The 27,623-nt window shown below is 43.4% G+C and overlaps 1 protein-coding gene across 2 annotated transcripts in view; it reads right to left on the bottom strand.

The window, feature by feature from the left end:
* APP1 (aminopeptidase P1) overlaps positions 1-27,623 on the bottom strand; it is a 109,345-nt gene that overhangs the window by 15,892 nt on the left and 65,830 nt on the right. For both annotated transcript variants that reach the window (XM_087698528.1, XM_087698527.1), the window contains 3 exons: positions 15,330-15,434; positions 15,173-15,244; positions 14,752-14,876 (listed from right to left, as the gene is read on the bottom strand). In XM_087698528.1, the coding sequence (XP_087554654.1) occupies positions 14,752-14,876; positions 15,173-15,244; positions 15,330-15,434 (302 nt within the window). The remainder of the gene's footprint in view (positions 1-14,751; positions 14,877-15,172; positions 15,245-15,329; positions 15,435-27,623) is intronic.

Raw genomic sequence — 27,623 nt, 5'->3', positions numbered from 1 at the left:
TCTGCCAAAGATTGACCCACAAGTTGAGTACCACTGGGAAGACTATCTCGCCTTGATCAACCAACTTATCTAACAATGAGAGCATCGAGTGAGTGACCAAAGCGAACGGCAAAGGGTTGAGAGGGCAGCCTTGCCTAAGAGACGGAGATAAGGCAATTTTCTCCATGATCCCTCCATTAAGAGGGATACGAGCCACAGCACCCTGACTAATGGTATCAACAAGAGAAACCATGCAAGGACCGAATCCCATTGTAGAGAATAATTTCCGTAAAAAAGACCAACTAACATGATCAAATACCTTCTCAATATCGAGCTGAAGCATAACTACTTGCTGGCCTGAAGCTTTGGCATAGTCAATTCCCAGTTGAACATTCAAAATGTTATGCATTATATTCCGACCTTTAATGAAACCATATTGACGTGGATGAACTAGGTGCGGAAAAACTTTCTGCAATCTATTGGCAATGATCTCTCTCTCTCTCTCTCTCTCTCTCTGTGTGTGTGTGTGTGTGTGTGTGTGTGTGTGTGTGTGTGTGTGTGTGTGTGTGTGTGTGTGTGCACTCACTCACTCTCATTGTATGAACCACAGCATCACGTGTCTTGATCCTTGTGCGCTCCACTAACAATCCCACCTCTCTTCGCCTACTAGGAAGAGGTGAAGATCCTCCGCTACAAGCATTTCAAAAGATCACCAACTCAGAAAGGAGGCCAGGCAGCAAGCTCAGTTAGCCTCCTCCCCAAAGGCCCCAAAGGGAGAGACCATCTCAAGTTGTCCCAATGGCAGCAGATCACCTTGTTGTCAATAGCCTATAAGGTGTTGGCAAAGATGATAGGCATGTGACTCCATCCCATTCTCCCAAACATCATTCATAATACACAAACCGGCTTCGTCCAGGATAGGAGCATCCTGCACAATGTATTCACCTTCTTTTAGGCTACATGAGTGGGCTCAGCATAGCATGCAATGGTCCTCCTGGAGTTTGAGAAGACCTATGACAAGGTTGATTGAGCCTTCTTGGAGGGCACCATGGAAAAGCTAGGCTTCGCTCAATAGTGGGTCAGTGGTATTTCCACATTATACCAATCGGCCACTAGCACAATGATCATCAGCAGGCAGAGAGGGGCAGTGTTTCGGTTGGAGTGGTCTATTTGTTAGGGCTGCCCTCTAGCTCCTTAGTTCTTCTTACTCTGTGGAGACGATGTCTTATTTGCTATATTTGAAAGTGAGTGGTTTGCAAGGTCTAAGGTTACCAATGAGGGCTAAGACAAAGCTGTTGGATTGGGGTATGGCATGGCCCTCTATGTTAAGGATGATGAGGTGATGCCGGAGCGAGTGAGTCATGCACTAGAAGTGTTTTGCATGTCAGCAAGTGCAAAAATCAACTAGCAGAAGTTAGGTGGTTTTTTTACAAACCAGACTCTAGCACAGAGTGGGACATCCATTTGGTTTCTAATCGTGAGCAAGGGTCAAATAGTTAGGTACCTGGTTTCTAGGTGGAACTTCACATCACAACAGCCCAACATTTTGTCTTGATGCTTGAGTCCTCTAGGGGAAGCTGACCTACTAGAGCACGATCCACCTCTTCCTAATGGGCACAGGCCAGCCCTATTGGTGAACCAAGTTCTTTTGGCAACAGCCTTGTACATCACTTCTTGCTGGTGTTTCTCCTCATCATATGTGGTTTAGCTACACCACCTCGTGTAGAGGAACACCACCTCGTGCAGAGCTTCCTCTAGGCTGGATAAAATGGGTCCAAGGATTCTCATGCTCAAGGTGACTTGGGAGAGCATCATCCATCATTACTCTGAGGGGGGGCCTAAGGATCATTGATCCTGAGTATTAGAGTCGGGCCCTGCTAGGCAAGGTAGTGGTCTGCCGGCTCATTCCAAGTAGGCAGATGAGCAATGTCCTCCTCCATAAGGGCTTTCAAGGGTGTAGATCTCAGCTAGGCAACGTGTGGAGACCATCTTTGAGATGGGTCTTCACTACAACATTAACCACACTACCTGAATCTTCTTTCCTTCATAGCTTGCTACAAGTCTACCAATGTTTGCATAAGGCCCTAGAGCAACAACCTTCAGCATGGCAAGAGGAGATTAACAAACAGTCTCATTTGAAACCCACAGTTCCAAAATCATGATGAGATGCACCTAAGAGATCGCTCTCACATTTTAGTATAATTGTTGGGAGGCTAGCCACACTTGCTATGTCAAGGTTCGGAGGGATGTCTACAGGCTGGTGGATCGAGCGGTTCTACAGTAGGTCGCATGATACTAGAGAGGGGCAAAAGGCCAAGGGAAGGGAGATTGATGCAGCAATCCCTTAGGATTGGTTAGCCTCTCCTCAAAAAGAGCCAATGCAAACCAAGAGTTGCGGGTGAGAGCATAGTTCTCACTTGTGAGTATCCCTATGGGTGGCATACAAGCTCCATCGTGTCTCCCCTAGGCACTTTCTTCTCTAGCCACTCATCAAGGACAGCAATGTATGGCTCTCCTTCACATCCCTTGGAGAAGGATCCGTGTCATCAGCCTTCAAGGGAAGTCTTGACAACTAGACCCATATTTATGTTGGTCTCATATCCAAGAGTGGCATCTCTGAATTTGGGAGAGCCATCCTCTAGATGAGCTGGAGTGGGATCCAAGAGAGTGGCTCTAACTAAACATGGCAATTGCCGAGAAGCTAGTGTTCCTTGGCCTACACAACTAGGACTGGCAAACATGTTCTAATGCAAGATGTCTCAAGCTGTCTCAACTGCTTCTAAAGTGCCAGCTTTATAACTCCCCTACAACTCCCGATCCACAACAAAAGCAGCTACATGGATGAGCTAGAAGTTCCACCTCTACACAACTAAATGGTGTATCTCCTTGTACCTCATCATCTGGTGCCCATCCCTACAACTCTTCAATTCAATCTATCCATTGCCACATATACCTTGCCCACGCAAGGCTACATAGCACCCACAACTCCCAACAAGTGCACAAGAAGAAATACCATGACATTTACCTACTTCACATCATCCCAAAAATTTGAGGAGTTTGCTTTTTCCATGCCTAATATACTTGTCTTTGTATCTACTAATGGTGATAAGGTTAACTTATCGCTAAGAAACAACTCCCACAAGGCATCATTGCATTCCGTGAAACTGCCTAGCATCAAGAAGTTAAAGGCAAATTTAGTATCAAACTATTTTAAAAGCATCTACTTTCATAAACCTCGCAATCGAGCTCCTTGCTCAATGACAACCGCAATTCATAAGAGGTTATGATTATCCTTGGTAAATTATTTAAGTAATGTTCCATACAATACAAAATAACAATAAGTGGATAGCACCCTTCTATAATAATACTTGCTATCCTATTCTCAACCTCACCATCTACAACAAAGCCCACAACATGTTTAGTCCAATAAGCTCAATACCATCAACCTATAACTGTGCAACTACATTTGTGCTCTTTCTTGTCCTAGATACATCATGTAAAGATATGAAGTATATCTCTCCAAAAGGATAAGTGACCATGCCATGAAAGGATTGCCTCCTTCTGTCACTCCAACGATCAACAATAAGAGAGACTCCATTTTTAGCTCATATGCTCTTTCAAGTCAATGTTGCTTGCTCAACTAAGTGCTTCTGCTTGTCAAGCATAGTGGTGCACAAGGTCATTGATGATAGAGATACATATAAAGGACCATCAAGGTAACCACGAAATGTTTCACCCCTAAAATGTTAGGTTCCAGCATGAAACATTTCACACTTGGTATATCCTAACTGAAATGCAACCTAATATGAGAAAATAACATATTTAAAATATTCAACCTTTGTCAAACGTGTTTCATGATTACCATGAGAACCATACTCACCAATCCTTCTTGCACATCAATCTAAAATACTATGATCTAGTAGCATGAAACTATATGTAATCATGGAAATAAAAAATGAGTAGATTCAGAAGCACGTCCATACACTCACAGTGAACTAGTGAACAACAAGAGTGAAGAGAGTGCTAGAACGTCACATCCACTAAGTGAGAATGATATGGAAGTATTATCCTTAAGGTACTATATACCACACCCACTAATAGATGTTCACATAGGGGGAAAAACCCTTCTCCAGCTAGAAGGTAAAAAGTACCCATAGATAAAGGAGCATTCATACCAAAAGTTAGGAGGAATATGATAAGTGTAACAAACCCCCGTTAAGTGAACAATGTGAGCATATACACGGAATAGGCAAATCAATCCCCAAATAGTATCAAGCCTATCTAGAGAGAGCTTTTGTAAACACATCTGACAAGTTGTTTTGTATACAAACATAAATCAAGTCAATCTCCCCCACATGGAGCCTCTCTCTGACATAATGATAATGCACCTCAATATGCTTAGTGCGAGCATGAAATACTAGATTCATCACAACTGCCATGGCACTCTAACTATCAGTATAGATAGGAGTGGGTGACTTCTGTCGCACACTAAGATTGACCGAAAGACATTTGATCCATACACATTCCAATGTAGCTATAAATGTTGCCCTGTATTCAGCTTCACAACTAGATGTGGCCACTATAGATTGCTCAACTAAGGAATACATGAATCACTAAGAATGAAACAATGTTACAACTCTATAGAAACAAAATTTGTATCCTTTTTCATTAATTTGTCTATATAATGATTTATTAAATTTGTTTCCTTTGCACTAATTAGATATAAAGAAAAGTGCATTGGAGCTGGCCACTAATGAGTGGTCACAGGTTATGGTGGACCCACGTGGTGGGTTAGAGAAAAGATAGTTCACAATTCCACCTATATGGCCCGATTGGGCGCCTGTGACCAAAACTCACGCATATCAGGGTTAGACTCGCACACAGAAAGGATTGAAGCCTTGAAGTGTGGGCTAGATCCACCAGAACAGACAGTTACAATCAACAAGATGGCATGATCATGAAATGCTTGTACAATGTGCATGTGTGGGCTGAAAGCTTGAAATGCACATTTCTTTGCATAGGAAAGTCACATGAAGATTTTGATACCGTTTTTGCGATGTACACGGAAAAAGCTTTCATATGACACCCATATTGGGGGGGTCCCTAAATTTTAGGAGCCTTGAATTAGCCTAAAAATGCTAGTTCTAAAAAATAGGGATGTCATTCTGAAAATAATAAATTCTATAATCTGACTGTGCCTACTAAATTTGGTTGTTTCTATTCTTGACAGTATTCAGCCCAAAAAGGAAGGCCATAGAGAAGAGACAAGTGTCAAGACACTTATCACACAAGTTTCCAAGTGTCCCACCACTTGTCACATCTCATGACATGTGGCTGGACACTTGTCTTGTGCTACCCCACTTTTCCCTTTTGTACTAGCTCTTCCCTCTCCTATAAATAAGAGCTCGTTTTTCTTTATTCAAGATCATTTTTCTTTGCTGTAAACTCATGTACAGCACCCACAGATAGCCAGAAACTGGCCCCATTCATCCCCATCATCATCCCCCACTTCTCCATTATCAAATTCCTCCATATTCCCTCTTCTATCACTGCTGTTTTACAGGACAGCAAGCCTGTAAATTCATTACAGCACCTCCTTCTCGAGCTCTTTCTTCCATTTTAGCAACAAGAAGCAAGCCCTATCTATGTACTGCTGATCAACGATGGAGAAAGGCTGATTTCTCCTCTTTCTTCTCAATGTCCAAACAAAGGACAAAGCAAGGTTTCTGACAACAAGCCTAAGTCGCCAGTGAAAATCAATGCTATCAGTGATGTAATTGCAAACACAACTCACACTCCAGAGATGCGCAAATTATTAAAAGCTTGGGGACAATTGCAAGGTAAACAAGCACTATTCTTGATAGATCTTGGGGCGAATGAAAATGTCATTTCCTTGCAATTAGCTAAAGAGCTTGGATTAAAGAATGAAGAGATGGACACTCCGGCAGAAGTTCGCCAAGCTTTAAATATCGATGAAGGTGACACAATGAAGACTGTGGCACCCTACATTGGCAAGCTTAAGTTTCAAATTCAAGGCTACAGTGACAAATATACCTTCTGTATCGGAGACCTTGATGGTTGTGATGTGATTCTTGGCATGCCCTGGAATCATAGAGTAGATTCAATCATCTTCTCTCAGAAAAAGAAGGTAGAACTCACCAACAAAGGCAAGTACGAGATCCAAGCTCGAGTTTCTGGAGACACCATACCTATGGTAAGCTATATGCAAGTCTCTAGAGCCATTAAGGATTGTGTTCAATGTTGTTTGCTTTATGTCACTGATGTAAAAGATAATATCAATGCTGAAAATCAAGAGCACTTCAGCCCTTGGAAAAGTATAAAGATTGTTTTTCAGAAGATCTCCCTTATCAGCTTCCCCCAAAAAGGCCAGAAGACCATCATATTGATATTATTCTGGGCAGTTCTCCTCCTAATATAGCACCATACCGTGTGAGCCGTCCTCAACAAGAAGAAATCAGATAGCAAGTCGAAGACCTACTCAACCGTGGGCTAATTAGGCCAAGTAGCTCACCGTTTTGTTCACCGGTTCTTCTTGTTCAAAAGAAAGATGGCACATTCAGGATGTGCATTGATTATCGAGCCCTCAACAAAAATCACTGTGAAGAATCGGTTTCCTATTCCCAGAATTGACGACATTTTGGATCGTCTAGGAGGCTCAAAGGTTTTCAGCCGCATTGATCTAAAGAGTAGTTATCATCAAATTAGGGTAATACCACAAGATATACACAAAACTGTTTTCTGCACTTCATACGGTCTTTATGAATTCTTGGTGGTTCCTTTCAGATTAACCAATGCACCAGCCACCTTTAATCGAATGATGGAGCGCATCTTTAGAGAGCATCGACAATATGTCGGTACTTTCTTTGATGATATTCTTGTCTTTAGCAAGAATGAAGAGGAGCATCATCAACACTTGGAGATTGTTCTACAATTACTTCAACAAAATCAACTCTTGGTAAATAGTAAAAAGAGTGAATTTTTCATGCATAAAATAAATTACCTTGGGCATGTCATCTCTTCTGAAGGGATTCAGATGGATCCTGAAAAGATCAAGATAATCCAAGAATGGCCTCATCTTCATGATATACATGAGGTGCGATCGTTTCTTGGCTTATGCTCTTATTACCGCTGCTTCATCAAGCATTTTGCACATATGGCTTCTCCACTTCATCACCTTACAAAGAAGAAGAAATATTTCCAATGGAAGGAAAAAAAGAAGGCAGCCTTCACAAGGCTAAAAACAGCTCTTACTTCTAGACCTGTTCTTATCATTCCAGATTTGGTAAATCCATTTGTGGTGGAAGCATATGCTTGCGGTGATTGTATTGGTGCAGTGCTAAATCAAGAAGGCCATGCCGTAGCCTTTGAAAGCCGCCGTCTAAATGATGTGGAGAAAAGGTATGACATTTATGAAAATGAGCTCTTAACAATGGTTCATGCTTTGAAGACATGAAAATATTATCTTTTAGGCAATGAATTCCTTATTAAAACTGATCATCAGAGCTTGAAGTATTTCAAGACTCAAAAGCATTTGCAGGAGAAACATGCAAGATGAAAAAATTTCTTGTCTATGTTTCATTTTCTAATTATGTACACTCCAGGGAAACAAAATCTAGTTGCTGATGCACTTTCTAGAGTGCCTCGCATTGCAACTATTACAGTGGCTCATCATGAAGATTTTCAAACGATGAAGAATACTTATGATGAAGATACTGATTTTGCAGCAATTTGGTCAAATTTACAGCAAGGAGGTTCTCATCCAGAGACGGTTACCTACTCATGAACAATCGCCTTTGTGTCACTCTTCCTGTTCGACGAAAGGTGCTTAAAGAAAGTCATGAACCCCCTTATGCAGGGCATAGAGGGAGGACAGCCACTCTAAGTGCAATTGAGCGCTACTTTTATTGGCCAACATTAGGAAGAGATACACATAACTTCATTGAGGCTTGTCTAGTATGCCAAAAATCCAAGTATGATAGGTAGAAAACTCCAGGATTGTTGCAACCTCTTCCAGTGCCCAAAGATCCATGGAAATCTATCACAATGGATTTCATCTCAAGTATTCCAAGAACACCTCAAGGTCATGATATGATTTGGGTCATAATTGATCGATTCAGCAAGCAATCACATTTTATTCCATGTCATAAAACATTGAAATCCGCACAAGCTGCAAGACTTTTCATTCAATATATCTTCAGATTACATGGTATGCCTTCTGAGATCATTTCAGATAGAGACTCCAAATTCACAAGTAACTTTTGGTGTGCTTTATTTGAGAATTTGGAAACCACTTTAAAGTTCTCCTCATCTTTTCATCCTCAAATGGACGGCCAAACAAAGGTGATGGATCTCACTCTTTTGGATATGTTGAAAGCTTATGTTAGTGAACATAAGTCACAATGGGAGAAATATCTTCCATTATTGGAGTTTGCTTACAACAATACAATGCACTCATCCACAGGGAAAGCTCCAAATGAAATAGTACGAGGTAAAGTGATTCCTCCTCAAATTATTCGCACTAAAGATAAGATTTTTGCTGCTGATGAGTTTGCTTCAGATTTAAAAACAGCAATGGATCAAGTTCGAGCCACTATCAAAGTTGCCCAAGAGCGACAAAAGAAGCAAGCAGATAAACAAAGAAGACCTTTGGCTTTTGAAAAAGGTCAATATGTCTGGCTAAAGTTTGATAAAAGCAGGCTCAAACAAGGTTCCGGTCAAAATTCATCTTTTCCAAAGCTCTCCAGTAGATACTTTGGACCCTTCAAGGTGATTGAGAAAATAAATAAAGTTTCTTATCTACTTGAGCTTCCTGCTCATTGAAAAATACAGAATGTTTTTCATGTAAGTTTGCTAAAACCTTACATAGGACCAGAACCAAAGGAACCCATTACTGAAGATCCCCCAGAAGTTGAAGAAAACAGAGCAACACTTGGAACCTGAACAGATTTTGTTTCACAAGGATCGAACCACGAGAAGTGGCCTTGTGACAAAAACGTCTTACTAAAATTCAAGAATCTACCCACAACAGATACACATTGGGTAGATGAAAAATTCATAAAGGATTACCCAGATATTCTTCAGCCATATCAAGAAGCTTTTCAGCTGAGAACAACTAAATAAAAGCCAAAGGACTGTCACAACTCTATAGAAACAGAATTTGTATCCTTTTTCATTAATTTGTCTATATAATGATTTATTAAATTTGTTTCCTTTGCACTAATTAGATATAAAGAAAAGTGCATTGGAGCTGGCCATTGATGAGTGGTCACAGGTTATGGTGGACCCATGCGGTGGGTTAGAGAAAAGATAGTTCACACTTCCACCTACATGGCCCGATTGGGCACCTGTGACCAGAACTCACGCATATCAGGGTTAGACTCACACACAAAAAGGATTGATGCCTTGAAGTGTGGGCTAGATCCGCCAGAACAGACAGTTACAATCAACAATAAGACATGATCATGAAATGCTTGTACAATGTGCATGTGTGGGCTGAAAGCTTGAAATGCACATTTCTTTGCATAGGAAAGTCACATGAAGATTCTGATACCGTTTTTGCGATGTACACGGAAAAAGCTTTCATATGACACCCATATTGGGGAGTCCCTAAATTTTAGGAGGTCCCTAAATTTTAGAAGCCTCAAATTAGCCTAAAAATGCTAGTCCTAAAAAATAGGGATGTCATTTTAAAAATAATAAATTCTGTACTCTCACTGTGCTTACTAAATTTAGTTGTTTCTATTCTTGACAGTATTCAGCCCAAAAAGGAAGGCCATAGAGAAGAGACAAGTGTCAAGACACTTATCACACAAGTTTCCAAGTGTCCCACCACTTGTCACATCTCATGACATGTGGCTAGACACTTGTCTTGTGCTACTCCACTTTCCCCTTTTGTACTAGCTCTTCCCTCTCCTATAAATAAGAGCTCGTTTATCTTCATTCAGCATCATTTTTCTTTGCTGTAAACTCATGTACAGCACTCACAGATAGCCAGAAACTGGCCCCATCCATCCCCATCATCATCCCCCACTTCTCCATTATCAAATTCCTCCATATTCCCTCTTCTATCACTGCTGTTTTACAGGATAGCAAGCCTATAAATTCATTACAGCACCTCCTTCTCGAGCTCTTTCTTCCATTTTAGCAACAAGAAGCAAGCCCTATCCATGTACTAATGATCAATGATGGAGAAAGGTTGATTTCCTCTCTTTCTTCCCTCATACTGTAAAGAAATCAGTTCTTATCATTGCATAATAGATAATGCATGTGTGTTTGTACATCTTTGCATGATCTTGTGAGAGTGAGAATTACTTCTCCTCACTCTCACGTTGATTGTAATTGAGCTCTTCCCCAAGGGACTTGGGTTGAGCAGAAATACATTCCTTCGAGGGAGGTTGCCCATCTTCAACCCTCAATCTTGTCTCCATTGCTTTTACATTTTCATGGCTGTAATTTTGTGAGTAATTTTCATTTTCAGCTTTAAGTATTCATTCTCTTTTATATTAAATCTCAAAACAAGCGAATATCATAATTATTAAGTATACTGCGTTGTTCAGGGCGTTTACAGAAGAGAGCTCTCACAACTCTATAGAAACAAAATTTGTATCCTTTTTCATTAATTTGTCTTTATAATGATTTATTAAATTTGTTTCCTTTGCACTAATTAGATATAAAGAAAAGTGCATTGGAGCTGGCCACTGATGAGTGGTCACAGGTTATGGTGGACCCACGCAGTGGGTTAGAGAAAAGATAGTTCACACTTCCACCTATATGGCCTGATTAGGCGCCTGTGACCAAAACTCATGCATATCAGGGTTAGACTCGCACACAGAAAGGATTGATGCCTTGAAGTGTGGGCTAGATCCGCCAGAATAGATAGTTACAATCAACAAGATGGAATGATCATGAAATGCTTGTACAATGTGCATGTGTGGGCTGAAAGCTTAAAATGCACATTTCTTTGCATAGGAAAGTCACATGAAGATTCCGATACCGTTTTTGCGATGTACACGAAAAAAGCTTTCATATGACACCCATATTGGGAGGGTCCCTAAATTTTAGAAGCCTCGAATTAGCCTAAAAATGCTAGTCCTAAAAAATAGGGATGTCATTCTAGAAATAGTAAATTCTATACTCTGACTGTGCTTACTAAATTTGGTTGTTTCTATTCTTGACAGTATTCAGCCCAAAAAGGAAGGCCATAGAGAAGAGACAAGTGTCAAGACACTTGTCACACAAGTTTCCAAGTGTCCCACCACTTGTCACATCTCATGACATGTGGCTGGACACTTGTTTTATGCTACTCCACTTTCCCCTTTTGTACTAGCTCTTCCCTCTCCTATAAATAAGAGCTCATTTATCTTCATTCAGCATCATTTTTCTTTGCTGTAAACTCATGTACAGCACCCACAGATAGCCAAAAACTGGCCCCATCCATCCCCATCATCATCCCCCACTTCTCCATTATTAAATTCCTCCATATTCCCTCTTCTATCGCTACTGTTTTACAAGACAGCAAGCCTGTAAATTCATTACAGCACCTCCTTCTCGAGCTCTTTCTTCCATTTTAGCAACAAGAACCAAGCCCTATCCATGTACTGCTGATCAACGATGGAGAAAGGCTGATTTCCCCTCTTTCTTCTCTCATACTGTGAAGAAATCAGTTATTATCATTGCATAATAGATAATGCATATGTGTTTGTACATCTTTGCATAATCTTGTGAGAGTGAGAATTACTTCTTCTCACTTTCAGGTTGATTGTAGCTGAGCTCATCCCTAAGGGACTTGGGTTGAGCAGAAATACATTCCTTCGGGGGGGGGTTGCCCATCTTCAACCCTCAATCTTGTCTCCATTACTTTTACATTTTCATGGTTGTAATTTTGTGAGTAATTTTCATTTTCAGCTTTAAGTGTTCATTCTCTTTTATATTAAATCTCGAAAACAAGTGAATATCATAATTGTTAAGCATACTACGTTGTTCGGGGCGTTTACAAACAATTACCATTGGTGGACACTCTTGTATCAAAACAACCAAACCCAATCATTGTTTATGAATGCATGCAAGCAAAGAGAAGTGTCTTTAGAATAAAAAAGGCCCAATGTTTGAGTGCCTTTGAGATAACAAAGACATATTTAACTACTTGTCAATGTGTACTACCAGGATTGAGCATAGAGTGTGCCAACTAAGCATAGTTTCCATGTTTTCAAAAAGGGAGTTTCAGAAACTAGAAAAAATGGAGTTTTGGAGTTTCGGCCATTTGAAATTTTTGTGGAAATACCGTTTTGGAATATATGAATAAATTATCATATAAATAATAATATATGTATTTTATGCATATAAGTATACAGATATATACACGTAATAAGCATACTAGAGACTAGTAATGCATCCTCTTATGCTCTCCTTTCATATAAATCAAGCTAATAGAGTCTATTGTACAGCGTACCAATAACAATGAGGGCATCATCATTACTATAGTCATAGGCAGTACATCGATCCATGTGGAATTTAACCACAAAACCAACACCTACAATGGCCAAAACTTAAAGCAATTTTCTCTTTATGCCTAGCACATACAAGACCTTTTCAACCATGATAATTTTCCCATCTACTACAATAATCGGAATTTGAACAATGCCTTGGATTATATACAAAGCATTGTTTGTACAAATAACGGATCCCCCCTTTTGTACATTTTCATATGATACAAACAAATCACAAAAGGATGTTATGTGCTTGGAAGCTCCATTTTCAAAATACCATGTGCTGCAATTTTCAATGACTGAAAGACCATGCTCATGTAAAGAAGGATCATACGAACAATACTCAACAGAGGCATAAGCTTGCTAAATATGCAGTTGCATCCTTCATATTTGCTAAATTTTTAGCAACGCTCATGCCCAATTATTTCTTCTTTTCACTTGCCATTCTTTTTCTGTATCTTCAATAACATGTCCCTTTTCTCTATAATAATTACATCTCTTTTTCTTTGCACCATCATCCTTGGTGCTTGAAGAGTCAATAGAATAAGTTGCTTTGTCTTTATCCTTCAAGTTTCAAGGCTACCATGACTTCCCTTTGTTTCGATGAGCTAGCTACAAATGCTTGATTGTCCATACTTATGTTAGAGCGATTCACCCTTGATTACTCTTCCTGCAACAATAGTGATATCAATGCGTTTCTAGACTTCGGATATTTGAAGGGCAAGTAATTGTCACCACAATGGGATACTGGATACTAGACCACTAAATAGATCTACTAGCTTAAACATCTCTTGGTTTTGCTACTTAGTTACAAGTATCTCTGCAAGAGTCTAAATCTTCATTAGTTCTTCATTACTTTAACTGCTCTACTTATCCTTTCTCTCTTTGTGGAGGTCATCCACCTTGATAATTTCCTTGAAGACTATGTTAAGGTTACCTTGGTCTAGACTAGAGTGGTTCGTTGTAGCCTCATAAAAATGCTCTTCTTGAATGACATTAATGAATGTCTTTGACATTGCTTTTTCTACAATCTCCACGAGTATCCTTTTATACGTGCCTTTGATTTTAGAAACACGGTCTTAGGCTGATACTTCATCTTGCTGCTTCAAATTACTGAGTCTTAACTATGAGGCTTTCCTTGTAGTCAACTTTTTCCTCAGAAAAGCACTTCGTGAAGAGATCCTTCAATGTGGGAACTCCCCCACCTCCCCTTTTGCTTCTCAACTGCATTCAAACTGTTGAACCAAGTTTCTCCCCTTTTCGCCTAGGCATAAGACAAAGGCCTAAGCTTGCTTATCTTCTACCACAAGGTTCTTAGCCTCACATTCTTCAACCCTCTTTATGAAGCTATAAGGATCATCTCCCAATATATACTTCTCTATCTGTTTTGCCAGTATTGGGATCTTTGTTTGCTCCTAAGAAGTGGGATTCACTCCAAGTCCACTAAGCAAGATTGCTGTCAATCAAGCACTAGCTTAAATTCCTAAGTTTTTATTAATTAGCTATCTTTGGAGCAGATTTGTGATGGAATCTTCAGAAGTAACAAGCTTTCCAGCATTGGTCATCAATCTTCTTAGCTAGCTATGGGCTCGAAGCTTTGTTATCTAAGTATCTCTAGGTATTCCATCAACTCTAAGTTGGAGCATATGATCAAGCAAGTCATACTAGCTTCATAAAGAGCCACTATGGCATCCATTGTTTCTCTTCGGAAGTTACTGTCTATCAGGCTTCATAGATAGAGATACATTTTAAGTCTGCTTGGTTAACTAGCTCCTCGATTCAATGAATGAGATTAGCAGCTAATCCCTCTTGTAAAGAGGAATTGGGTTAGTTAAGGTGACATGACGGGCTAGGGTCTCTAGATTAATCTAAGAAGTTCATTGTAGAACCAAAGTGATAGGGGATGGAGGGATCGGCCCCGAGGACATCAGAACACTGTCCCGAAATGGAATCAGCTTGAAGCCACCTCCCACATTGCGGGACCCTGTCCCATCCTTCACAAGTGAATGGAAGAGGGGACAGCTAGGGAATGCATACCCCATATCAAGGATGGGATCCATGGCAACGCACAGCCAGGGGACTGCTAAGGGATGCATTCCCCCTGTCAGGGATGACCAAGCCTCCATCAAGGTATGCAGTTTGTTTTTTGAGCCACTTAGTCTGACAGAGGACATTAATCATAAAGTGCAAAAAGACTTCCACTAATCTGCTTCACCTTCATTAATTGGATTCATCACACAGTGAACAGAAGAGTTTGCATGCATACCCAAGTGATGTGTTCAAATTGTAGATAACCTTTGTCAGCAAAATTGTATTCAGTAGAGGCGTTCTTTACAATCAGTACATTTTCAAGTCTGATACCAAAATTTCCATCCTCATAGTAACCAGGCTCTGTAATCAAACCAGGCACACAGAAAAGATTTTAGTACTCAAACGCTAAAGAGTCTCTTAATCCACAAGCAGTACAATGGACTAGCAATTACATAGAACAAGAAAAACATCACAAGCCTCACAAGATTCAGAGGCTTCCAATGATCCAACACAAATGAAACCCAGATTTATGAAAATATACTGACATTTGTATAACATTTCAAGCCATTCAGTAGACATTATGAATTTTACATCCATTACATTAATTCTGTAGTTCAAGATAAAGAAAGATCATTCACATATCAATTGGTAATTACCATCTGTGACTGTCATTGAAGCCTGAAGAGCAACATTCCGAGCTTGAGGTCTGAAACTGACCAAGTGTGGACCTGATTCAACCAAGATATCACAAGCTTAAGCTACAGATTCTCCTGATCTGTCTATGAATATGGTGCGATCAAAAGAAGAATTTACCTTCGTGTACATTGAGGTATGAACCAACTCCATGACCAGTACCATGTCGATAATCCAAGCCACTTTGCCACAAAGGCACTCTTGCCAAAATATCGAGTGCATGCCCTGATTTCCACACATTTCCAAAATAATGAAAGAAAAGCACAATCGAGTCCAAAAACCCAAATTTCATCTATTTACTGACTGGCACGTATGCAGCCTAATGCACCTGTCAGTCAATGTATGCTCTCTCTTATTAGGTGCACCAAGTTCATTACAATATTAATACTAGATAGAAGAGTGAATGTCCAAACTCTATGCATCCAAGGATGGAGACACAAATAGAAAAAGTTTAAACTCTCTCTCTCTCCCTCTCTCCCTCTCTCTCTCTCTGTCTCTCCGCGAAGATAATTGAATTACATAGCAATATTTACATCAGACCATCAGGTCAGCTAAGAAAACCAGAACAGACACAAATCAAGGCGAAAGGCTACCAAGACTCTAACACACAAATATCACACAGAAAGGACAGCTGCTGTGGAGCGAACAATATCCAACCAAGGAGCAGCAATGTCAGGAAGAACCAGATCAGCTGAAAACATAGAGGAGATTTGCCATAACACTAAACCATAGAAAAAGCTTAAACTCTCTCTCTCTCTCTCTCTCTCTCTCTCTCTCTCTCTCTCTCTCCATGAAGATAATTGAATTAAGTAGTAAATATTTACATCAGACCATCAGGTCAACATTCTCTCTGTATCTCTTACTTTCTATTACATCAGACCATCAGGTCAGCATACTCTGTCTCTCTCACTCTCTCTCTGTCTAATATTTACATGAGGCCTGCAAGCTCTCAGAACAACCAGAACAACCTATTACATGAACAATACTAATAAATCGCACAGAAGGAACAGCTGGAGTAGAGCGAACAAAGGGTAAACAGGCTGAAAACCGGGAGAAAGGGGCATAAAATCTAAATCTTGAGTAGATGGGTGCAAGAGGGGCAACCATAAGGTTGAAGGAGACTTGAGCAGGGCAATAAGAGGCTCAAAAGGTCAGGGAAGGCCTCATTTTGCAATCAGACATTGAAAGAGAGAGCTTGAGAGAGAGAGTATGAGTGCAGGTAGTACAGAAGGGGTTCGATCCAGCCGTTTTGCTGTCGCCCGGCCATTCCAAGTATTCCTTGACTTCTCTGAGTTATGCTTGTTTGATCTGGAAAGTTGGAGCTTGTACCAGGACCCCCACGCGTACCATTCGTCGCTCGTGCCCTCGCAACTGCGCCGTGGCAAACACAGTCAGACCAGGCTGCATGTGTCCGAGTCCCAAAATCGGACACTTGGACCATCCAACTCTACCAGTCGGACCGTCCGACTCGGACACACCACCTGAGACTTGGACCACCCGGTCCTATTTACGAATCACGGCCACAACCCAAAAGACACATTCTTTTGATGTATCGATGAGGGAGCTGACGTCAATATCCTAACCCATGCTCATTGGACCCTCATTGGTCAACCCCGGTTGCAGCCAACTAACGCTAAATTTAGCCCATTTGGGGGCGAATCCTATGCACTCCTTGGGAAGTGCAAAGTCGTCGTCTCTATTGAGTTTGAAAGTTTGCCAATCATCTTCTATGTGTTGCCCGACACGAAGGAGGCAGGCAAGACGTCGTCGCTAGGGCGTACTTTCAAAAAACAAACCCATTGTTACGTCGATTACGACCTGTAGCATATCCACCTTGCCATAGGAAATGTGCGTATCGCGACAACTTTCAGCAAGGGCAGTGCGGGTCCCTCCAAGACCGCCACTCCACCAATAGAGAAGACCACGCCTAAGGCTAAGGAGGGGGATCGTGATGCATCACACCCCACTCAGCTCGCAAAACACCACCCCACCAAACCCACTCCTAAGGTTAAGCAACCTACATTTCAATGGGTACCTAAACATCAAGGCAAGCCTTCCCACAATAAGCAAACGCGACCTCGCAGACCTAGGAACTCTCATGCAAAGCCTAGAAAGCAGCCTAGACGCCAAAGCCGTAAACGCACCTTTAAGCCGCAATGGGTCCCCATAACCCTATTATGTGCTCAAGGATACTATGAGGGCAATAGCTAGATCTGGGTGCCCAAGACATCACTCCTTAAGAGAACGTCTTACACAGCTTGCGGTCACACCTGCTTCAAGCAGCGTGTTCACTAAACAACGAGCCATACCTAAGACCCAAGCTGTCAAATCTATGACAACCATAAAGGCCGAAGCCCCAAAACCTAAGCCTATCTATCGGCCAAAGCCGCAATCCGCTAGCTCTAAACCAGCCACTACTAATGCCAAAGCAAAGTCTGTAGAGACTCGACCAATTAGTCCCGTGCAGCCTGAACCCACTATGTCTCTTGAGTTCTCACAAACCCATCGACTTACGCAGCAGCTAGATGTCCCGCAATCATCTAATGCGACCGACTCTTGCATGCTCAAAGCAGCTCACGATGAAGGTTGCAAGTCTTCCAAGCCGTAGGACACAACTAACCTTCCAAGCGGATGCTCATCCCAACAAGCAATCTAGAGGAACATCATCACTAATGCATCCAACTAGTTATGTTCCACCGCAGCCGCCAGCAAGTCTTAGGCCTTCATATGAGCGACGCTCATTTCTTGCTATGGCCAAGGACCTTGCTACCAATTCAGGTGATGGCTTGGTTACTTGCATCAAAATGCTGAAGGGCACATTCACGAACTTCGCCCGGAGTTATGAGCGGCTAGACCTTGGCTTTCTTGATGAGCCACTTGCTTCTCAAGTCCATACTTTACCATGCACCTGGGAAGTGTACGAGCTCATGACCATCAAATTCCCCAAGGTTACAGCTGAGCTTATCGCTAGTGGTAAAGTCTCAAAGGAGCAAGCAATCATCGGCAAGATGCTAACCTCATACCGAAAGTCTGTCGGCTCTACACCAATCCGAGAACTTGAAGAGCTCGTGAGTCTTGCAAACTCTACCTCTTCATTCTTATAGCAATGGTACCCCTTATGCCTCCAATGGGAGTGAAAAGGTTGCCAAATTATGATGAATGCCGAGCAAAGACGCACAATCAAGGCTATGGAATATGACCCCACTACAACAAGCACTGCATGCCCCACCGCACCCCTCGTCATATGCGCTTGATAATCCACTGTTTAATCCCTATTATGCGAATAATTCTGTCTTGCCTTAGGGCCTAACCCTTGGTTCACATTTTTCAGGTTCCCCACCAGTAGCCATCATGGAGCACATAGTGCAGCTGGCCTGCAAGGAAGCTCTCTGCCGTCGGAGGGAGCATAACGCACTAGCGCCTCCACCAAAACGCTACGTGCCTACTCTAAAGAGATACGCGCCGAAAAGAGACCCCAAGAGACACTGCCCAGGACACGGGCCGAAAACTCCCCAAGCCGAAGGCTCAAGGGAGCACCCGGGGTGTAGTAACACCGGCCGTACAGGCCCTCACCAGATGCTCAAGGGAGCCCAAGAGACACTGCACAGGACACGGTCCAAAAACTCCCCAAGCCAAGAGGACAAAGGCTCAAGGGAGCACCCGGGGTGTAGTAACACCGGCCATACAGGCCCTCACCAAATGCTCGGGCACCAGGTGCTCGAAAGAGGAGAAGGCAGCTAGAAACAAGCGGGAATTTGATGAATTATTTAAAAGCATTCTTGAAACAGCTACGGCCAAGGACTATACCATTCGGGTCCCGGCCGATATCTTCCCTACCCGACCTGATGGGAGCCCCTCATCAGCACAGCCCCAATCGCCCGACCACTTGAACTCGCCCCACCTGATACAAATAGAATAGCCTCTATGTTGTATAAGCTGCTTAACAAAGGCCATCTTACCATAGCTTTTTGTTCTTAAGTGGTTAAAAGAGTAAGCTCCCCCTAACTGTGCAAACCTCTCTTACTACTAATACATGGCATGTCTTTAGCAAGCGCCGATGAGATGCATCGCAGGTCAACACCATGGGATTTAGATGAAGTAATATCTTATTGCATTGCATCTATTCATCATAAATGATGCATGTGATTTACATATACTCTCACGAAGCGTCAAGTGGATGCAGGACAACACAGGTCTTCGTAACGTAAGTGTTTAAGGTCCAAGTCACCACAAGACCACCAACCCCACAAAGAACCATTACGGAGAAAGTGACAGAAATACCAAGAGCAAAGAGTCGTGACGGAAGCCCCATTGGAAGAGAAAATCAACCATACAAAAAGCACGCAGTCCATTTGAGCATGGCCCAAAGCATAGCCATTGGCTACTCTTTCTTTCTTCGCCAAACTCAATAGCTGGGTAGGAGCCATGCTCTCAACAATGACAAGGCAAACAGTTCTTTGTCTACCAGGATGCCATTTGCCACTAGATGCTCTATCCCTTATCCATGTATAGCTCGTTGCAGTCGCTACCTCAATTGTATCGATGTTTCATATGTTTCAAAGAGGTTTTGCAAAATATCCAGTGTATCTCTCCATCTCAACAACTAGTCCTCTAGCAACAAGGCTAGGACACAATCATCATTGTAATATCCAGTTTCACAGCCTTTGAATCTCGACATTTCCCAATCCAATTGAAAGCTTGATAGCCTCAAAGTATTGTAATGGTTGTATTCATGTTATTCTTATTATTTTATTTTATTTTTTAAAGAGAGAAAAGAAAAAAAAAAGCACCCACGATCACAACACAGTATCTAGGGGCCCTCAAATTAGGTACGCCCAAACCTTGGTCGACTGGCTCCGTCCCTAGTTCCCCAGCCCTCTACACATCCCCCACAATTGTTCAGGGCACATCAAGGGCAGGATATACCTAGGGAACTTGTCTCGCCTATGGTTAGACCTGTCACCCTGACCCATTTGCACGATTCCTTTTTACACTCCGCCTTAATACCATTGCAATCGATCGTGGTAAGCACCGCACAAATGGCTATGAAAGTACACTGTACTCGTCGAGCAAGCCCAATAGCTACCAGCTACCGAAAGTTCAGTGTCAATATATTCAATTATGCTACATCATGCTGTCACAACGCAAAGGATGCCTCATACACCTTCATGTGTACTTCTTCTCTCAACATGGACAACTTTGTTTCATCCACACATTGTTACGAGGAACCAGACCCGTGGTCTCCTAACTATGTAATATTTAAGTAGGCACATGCACTCACATAATAACTGCACTAGCACAATATATATACAATTTGGGTCCTCAAGTGCACGACAATACTCTCAGCTTGAGTTCGACCTGTCTCCCAAACTAATCAAACTACATCTTGTACACGATAAGAAGACTAGCACTAACCCCAGAGAGAGACCACATATAGAGCTTTTCAATTGCAGGTATTGCAAACTCCAACGGAAGTACAGTCAGCTCTTCATCAGCACTCCACTCTAAATTCTTGTCCTTCATCATCCTGCAAGGCCACCAACGAATCATCGCCCGCCCCAGAATCCCCCGAATATCAACACTTACGCCAACCAATGAATGCAACCCATGAATGCTACCTACGACAGTGCCATGGGACTGGCACTCGTCTAGGAGGGGGGTAATGTTAGCCCTCAAAGAACAAGATGGAAAAGCCGGAAAATCTAAAGCAGAAGACAAGGCCGAGGAAAAAGTCAAACAAAAGACGAAGGCACGCCAAGAAGAATCTGGAAACACAATAAGTACAGAAAAGTTCTAAATCAAGGAAAAAGGCGCACGAGAAATAGCGCGAGTCTATACTTTTGTAAAAAAGCGCAAGGCGCACCACAATTTATTTTAAGAGTGCCAGGCTCTCATCCGTGCAATTTCTAAAGGTGGTTAACCAAGTTCAGACCCGCGGAAAGCGATGCGTGCTGAGTATCCGCTTGAGAAGCAGTCTTCTTTCCACCTACTTGTCCCTACTAGACAATCGGCGCAAGAACAGCTTCAGGCTACTGAACCATCTACTACGGAAGATGGTCGTGCATATCCAAATCAAGATCCATAGACCGCTGCATTACCTCCTGGCTTCTATCACATTCTGAAGGGAAATGTCCCAATTGTCAGCATATGAAATAGTGTCCGGAAAATGTGCCCCATTTCAGCTCATAAACCAAAGGTTTGCAATCCCGGAACCTCAAAACGAACTTTGGTCAGGCAAGGTTTCCTTGTATCCCAAAGCATACATGCCCTATTCCTACGATGGGAGGCCAACGGAGGATCCACAACCACCTCAACAAGAGATCTCAAAACCAAGGGAAGAAGTCGCTTAAGATGTGCGGGAAAATCCACCACCTCGACCCGAATTGGACATGCCTGCCTAAGTACCTCCTGAAACTCTGTCATAGGCCTCCATGGAACCATATGAACTAACTGACCATCCATGAATAACGAGATACGTTGCATAATATGAGCATGCACTTCCGGGGAGCGAAACAAGACCTCAAAAAAACCCATCACCCCATCATAAATCTCTTCCACTAGGGGAGCTATCTCATGCACTAAAGCATCATCCTAACTCATCTCCACATTGGCAAGCATTGATTGCAACCAAGCACAGATTCTAGTGATCAATGGAGTCCTTCCAGTAAAGTAAAAGATGGCTGTGCTCTCATGGAAGGCAGCAATCTGCTGGAGAACCAGATCCGCACCCGTAACTGCAGCCACATGTTCCCCTTCTGGCAAAGAATTCGCTTTACCCTCATTAGCTTGAGCATATTCTGACATCAAATGATTGGCAGTGGCCAGCATAAACTGAAAAGACTCATTAGTCTGAGAACACGAAGCATGAATATTTTGCGAAGGCAAATTCAGGGCGCACAAGTCCGGTTCCTCGACCGATATTTTGCAATGTTTACCCATCTCATCCCCTTCCAATTAACTGCCCAAAATCTCCAGCTGACGAATCACCATCGCATTCCGCCAAGTCTTTATCGTCCCCATTTCCAATATGCTGGTCTAGAAAGGCCATATCAATACCATTAGATTCCTGCAAATTCTCCATTTCTGAAGTTTATGCCTGTTACACAGATAATTCCAACCCTGTCTTAGAACAGAATTAAATCGGTCTCCTTCAATATGTCGTTGAGCCTTAGGATCTCAGCACCAATCTATCCTCTGTTGTTTTGTTTGTACAGACCCTTACAATCTCCGAATGGTCCAGTTATGCCAACAGCCCCAATATCGAAGAAAGTGAAACACGAGCTTTGTATGTGGCTGTGCCGGTGTTGGGTATTTGGGCTGCACAAAGACCCAATCAAAGGGCCTTAGCGAGAAACCAACCACCGCTCTCCAAACGGCTGACAAGAACGACCATATTTTCTTAGCGATAGGGCAAGAAATAAATCAGTGATGGGCAGATTCGACACTGGTGGTGCAAAAGAAAAAGTTGCCATTGGATATTCGTCGCTTGGAAAGAGCCGAAGCAAGCGGAAGACCCCCAATCATCACCCTCCAAAGAAAGACCTGGTTAGTGGAAGCTTTGCCTAAACTCAGCCGGCCTTCAAAGTCCCAATCCTGCCAAGGACGATCCGAAGCAAGGGCAGGAAACCCCGCCGGATGCCACTAAGCCTTCCGGAGGACCAGTTTCCAGGAACATACCAAATGGGCAAGCAATGATGAAGAGGAACAAGAGAATCGGGAATCGGCATTAAGAACATGCCACCAAGAACTCTGGATTTGGGTATTGCCATGCCGAAGCCCATGCTCCTCAAGGAAATAATGGGCTATAACGACCCACGGATGATGATTTGAGCACATGGCGCGGAAAAGAGACCAACGGAGGGCCAGCATGTGAGTTTGGGCATCCAAAATAGCTCCTCCACCCATGCGTTTGGGGGTGCACGCATGCGACCAAGAAATCCAGGAAATGCCTGCATGCAAGGAATCTTTCTTCCATAACATAAAACGAATAAACTGAGTCAGAGCATTCAGAGTAGTAGTAGTCCAGGGCAGCGAGGGCAAGAAATATGTGAGCATCGGCAACATAATTGTCTGGGCTACTTTGAGGCGAACATGGAATGGCCAAGCCTGAGACTTCCAATACAGGAACTTAGCCGCCAGTTTCTAAGAAGTCCACTGTAGAAGCTGCTTTGGGGGAACATCAACGCCCAAGGGGTAGCCAAGATGCCTGACAATGGAGCCACGAGGCACAACGATACCCTGCCAGTTCAATGACTGCAAATCCGACTCCGTGCAGCTGAGAATGGCTGATTTCAACGCATTGATGCGAAGGCCGGAAGCCTGACCAAAGAGAGCCCAAACATCCAATGCTTTGTGAAGGTTATCCTTATCCGCCCGCAGAATCATAAAGCTGTCATCAGCCAAGGATTGACTAATGAAATATTGTCCAGAAGGAAGCGACAATCCAGCCAACTGAGTGGAAGCTGCCATATGAGATAACATTGAAAGAACTGGATGAGTCGCAAGGGCAAAGAAGAGAGGGCTCAATGGGCACCCCTGTCTGACAGAGCGGGCAAGGGAAAATGGCTCGGTAACGCCTCCATTCAACATGACTCGCGAAGACGCCGCTGCACTGATGATGTAGATCAATCGAGACATCCGATCACCAAAGCCCATAGCAGACATAAGCTCTGCAACAAAAGACCAGTCCAGATAGTCGAAAGCCTTTTCCAGGTCCAATTGAATCAGTACGACCTCCTGATTAGAATGCCTTGCATAATCAATCGCCAGTTGCGCATTTAATACATTGTGCAGAATGTTTCGGCCCTTAATGAAACCATATTGAAGAGGATGCACAATGGCAGGGAGATGCTTGTGGAGCCGATTCGCCATTACTTTGGAAAAGATTTTGTACATAGAACCCATTAAAGAAATTGGGCGCCAATGTTTCAACATAGACGGCGAAGGAACCTTTGGAAGCAGTTTAATAAGTCCTTCTTTCCATGAGGAAGGCATAATCCCCGTTTCCCACACCTGCTGAAACAAAGCCGTCAATGGTTTCGCCAAGTGGGTAGCAAAAACCTCAAAGAACTCATTGGTGAGACCATCCCAGCCAGGACTTTTATCCTTGGGTAAGTGTAACAAAACATCCATAACCTCCGCCTCACAAATATCTGACTCCATAGTGGCTTGCATGTCCTACGGAACCTGATTACACACCAGGTCATAAAAAACTAAACGGGCCTGAGTAGTTTGGGCTGAAGGTGGAGAAGTGGAACCAAGAAGATCGATGAAATAATTCCTACACATATGCACAATAGTCTGCGGATCAAGGACCAGATGCCCTTCTGCATCCAGGAGTCTAGTCATATTCTCTCTAACAGGAGAGGCATGGAGGGCTCGAAAGAACTTATGAGTCTGACATGCATTATCTTGCAAAATCTCCGTCAGATGCTGCAATTTGGCCTACTGATACGATTTCAACTAAAACTCTTGAATAAGATGAGCCACACGCATTGCCAGTGCTAGTAGAAATGCATCATCTGGAGTGTCCACCAGCAGAGAATGGGCCAAAGCCATCAAGTCCTCCGCTGCTTGCCGACGCTATCGACAAAGAGAGGCATGATGGATTCCATACTGCCAAGCAACCCGCTGCACATTAGAGAGCAATCGTTCAAACGAAGCAGTGCCCTGAGAGGAGAAGTCCAGTAAGAATCTATCAATCAATTGCTGCATATAACCCTGAAAGATTGCATGCTTCAAATAAGACGAGTTAAAACGCAAAGGAAGCCTCTCCAGAAATCGCTTAAAAGGTGCAATGGGTTGTGCGAGCATCTCAAGCTGCAGAGGAAAATGGTCCGACAATGCATATTGCTGCAACACTTTCATTTCAAGCATCTCAGGGAGGAAATCATCATTCTGCATGATGTATATGCGGTCCAGCCGCAACCATGTTGTTGCATACTGAGCGGAATGGAAAGTAAACCCTATAGAAGACGGGTGCAGCCAGGACCAGAGATCTTGCTTAAGAACAGCAAGAGCCAACTCATGCCACCTGCGGCTTTCCAGCGCGTCCATTACCGAATGCTCCGATGTGGACTGCAAAGAATCAACACACATATTGAAATCCCCCATGAAGAGGCCCCGTCTGCCAAGTGACAAAGAAGTCTGCAAAGTATGCCAAAGCTCCCGGTGCGATAAAGGATCATTCGGAGCATAGAGGCCAAGTAACCATAAGATTTCTCCATCGAATAAAATTTCAATCGCCACAAAGCGGCCATGCACATCATTTTTAATAAGAAGAGGCTGATATTTTTCGTGTACAATCATGAGCATACCAGAATAACGCATGGCCTGTGTCCCTGCATAGAACAGACGAAAGCCATGGCAATCCACAACTTTTCCGGCTTCACCGTGACTCTTGTGTTCAATAGCACACAAGACATCCCACTGATTCTCATGCAATACAGTCCACATGGCATGTTGCTTATGGCGAGAACAGATTCCTCGCACATTCCACGTGGCTATTTTCATGTGTTTTTTGTAAAAGAAAATCATGTACGAGGCACAGCTTGCCTCAATTTGACCTTTTCTGCGAGAATGTCCAGGACTCCCTCATCCAAGAAATCAGCCAACACGGCAAAAGAGTTCTGCAGACCAGATTTGGAGGTAGACGGCATATCTGTTGGCTTGGGAATGGAGCGGGGATAACGACGATCCCACGGGGTAATGACGTTGCCTCTAGTATCAAAAGCCAGCTTAGCTGGTGGACCCTTTGGACGATCCGAATACACTCTCCGAGTGGGCTGAGGACGGGGGGCAGAGGAAGCCATCGCAGGAGGAGAGTGCTCCGACGGCAACATTTCTTTCCTGCGCATATAAGTGCGCATGGAATCTTGTGACGCAGCACGCACAGAATTCTCCATGCCAGCAACCACCCTGGTACCTTTTTTTGCGCGTACTTCAACCCTGTCTGTACCACGGGAATCTAAACCCGAAACCTGTTGTTTACCTTTATCCACAGCTTTAGGTGGGTGAATAGCATCCTGCGACGGGACATCACATACCATATCTTCCATGAGTAGCATGCCCAGCATCTGAAGTGTGTTGCTGTCCTGGGCATTCGGCCATGAAATGCCCTAATTTTCCACAGGAAAAGTAGTGTCCTGCAAAATTGCCCCATTTCAAACGAAAGTGTAAAGGATGCATGCCAGAGCAATTGAGACGTAACCACGCAGGCCTTTTCCTGGTAGTGTTCCATAACATACACAAGCGGTTACGATTCACTGCCCTTAAACTTGGAGGGACCAGAACAGTGCCCACAGCAGCCATGGCGTCCTTCAACAGTGGCCAATAAACAGCCGGGCAATTTTCCACTTCAACCCATACAGGGCACTCCCATTGCAACAGGCGCTAAACATCTGCCATTGGGCGCCATGGTACAACATGGACCAAACGGCGATCAAAAAACAGAGGCAGTTTAGACAGAAGAGCAACACGGTGCGTCTCAGATTTTAACAACACCTCAAAAAAACCTCGGGGCCCCACAAAAATCTCTTCAACACATTCCCCTTGTAGCAGACTGTGCAGCCACTGGCGAATACGAGAAAGCTGGGGGATTCTACCAGTGAAGAAGAGTATCACCGCGCGATCATAGAATACTAAAAAGGAGCGCAAGACAGATTTGGGGTCAACAGTGGCTTCCAAAACATCTTCCGGTGCAGAGTCAGAAAAGACTTCCTGATTATGTTAAACATAATCGCCAAGTAGAGTGTTGGCAAACTCTAGCAAATGCTCCCAGTCAACATCCTGAGAGTCTGCAGAATCCGAAGCAACCTGAGCATAGGAACGATCCTGATGATCCATTGACTCTTCCGAAGTGTGCTTGGTGCGTTTGCCTGCAGGCTGAAAGTCAGGAGCAGTGGGCATCTCTTCATTGCACGGAACCATATCGTTGGGTTCCTCGGTATCAAAGTCCGGACCAAGCGCTGCCACCGTTTGGTCTATAAAATCCAGGTCCAGGCCAGCCATGGTGTATCACTGCGTATACCGGTCAGAGGCCGAACGAAGATCTCACGAGAGGCAGGAATGCGCAGGCCGCTCTCCCTCTTTCTCAGGCAAAACGGACCCGGCACTGAACTGACGAAGAAGCTTGGGAAGCACGTGCGCAGAAATAGACGGCCGTTGTGCAGAGAAGGCACGTCTGCAGGCAGAGAAGGGCTTGTTCCCTTTGTTGGCTCACGCTATCGCGCGCTCTATGGGCCCTTGGTGGCAAAACGGGCAGATCAAGGCGGGTAGCAGGCAGGGGGCGACGGAACGTCCAAGCAGAGGGCTCTCTCTCTCTCTCTCTCTCTCTCTCTCTCTCTCTCTCTCTCTCTCTCTCTCTCTCTCTCTCTCTCTCTCTCTCTCTCTCTCTCTCTCTCTCTCTCTCTCTCT

This window comes from Lygodium microphyllum, chromosome 18 (assembly GCF_053477565.2).
Source record: "Lygodium microphyllum isolate KBCC chromosome 18, Lygodium_microphyllum_v1.1.10, whole genome shotgun sequence".
In the NCBI taxonomy this organism is placed as follows: domain Eukaryota; kingdom Viridiplantae; phylum Streptophyta; class Polypodiopsida; order Schizaeales; family Lygodiaceae; genus Lygodium; species Lygodium microphyllum.
This window is presented reverse-complemented; position numbering and strand designations above follow the sequence as displayed.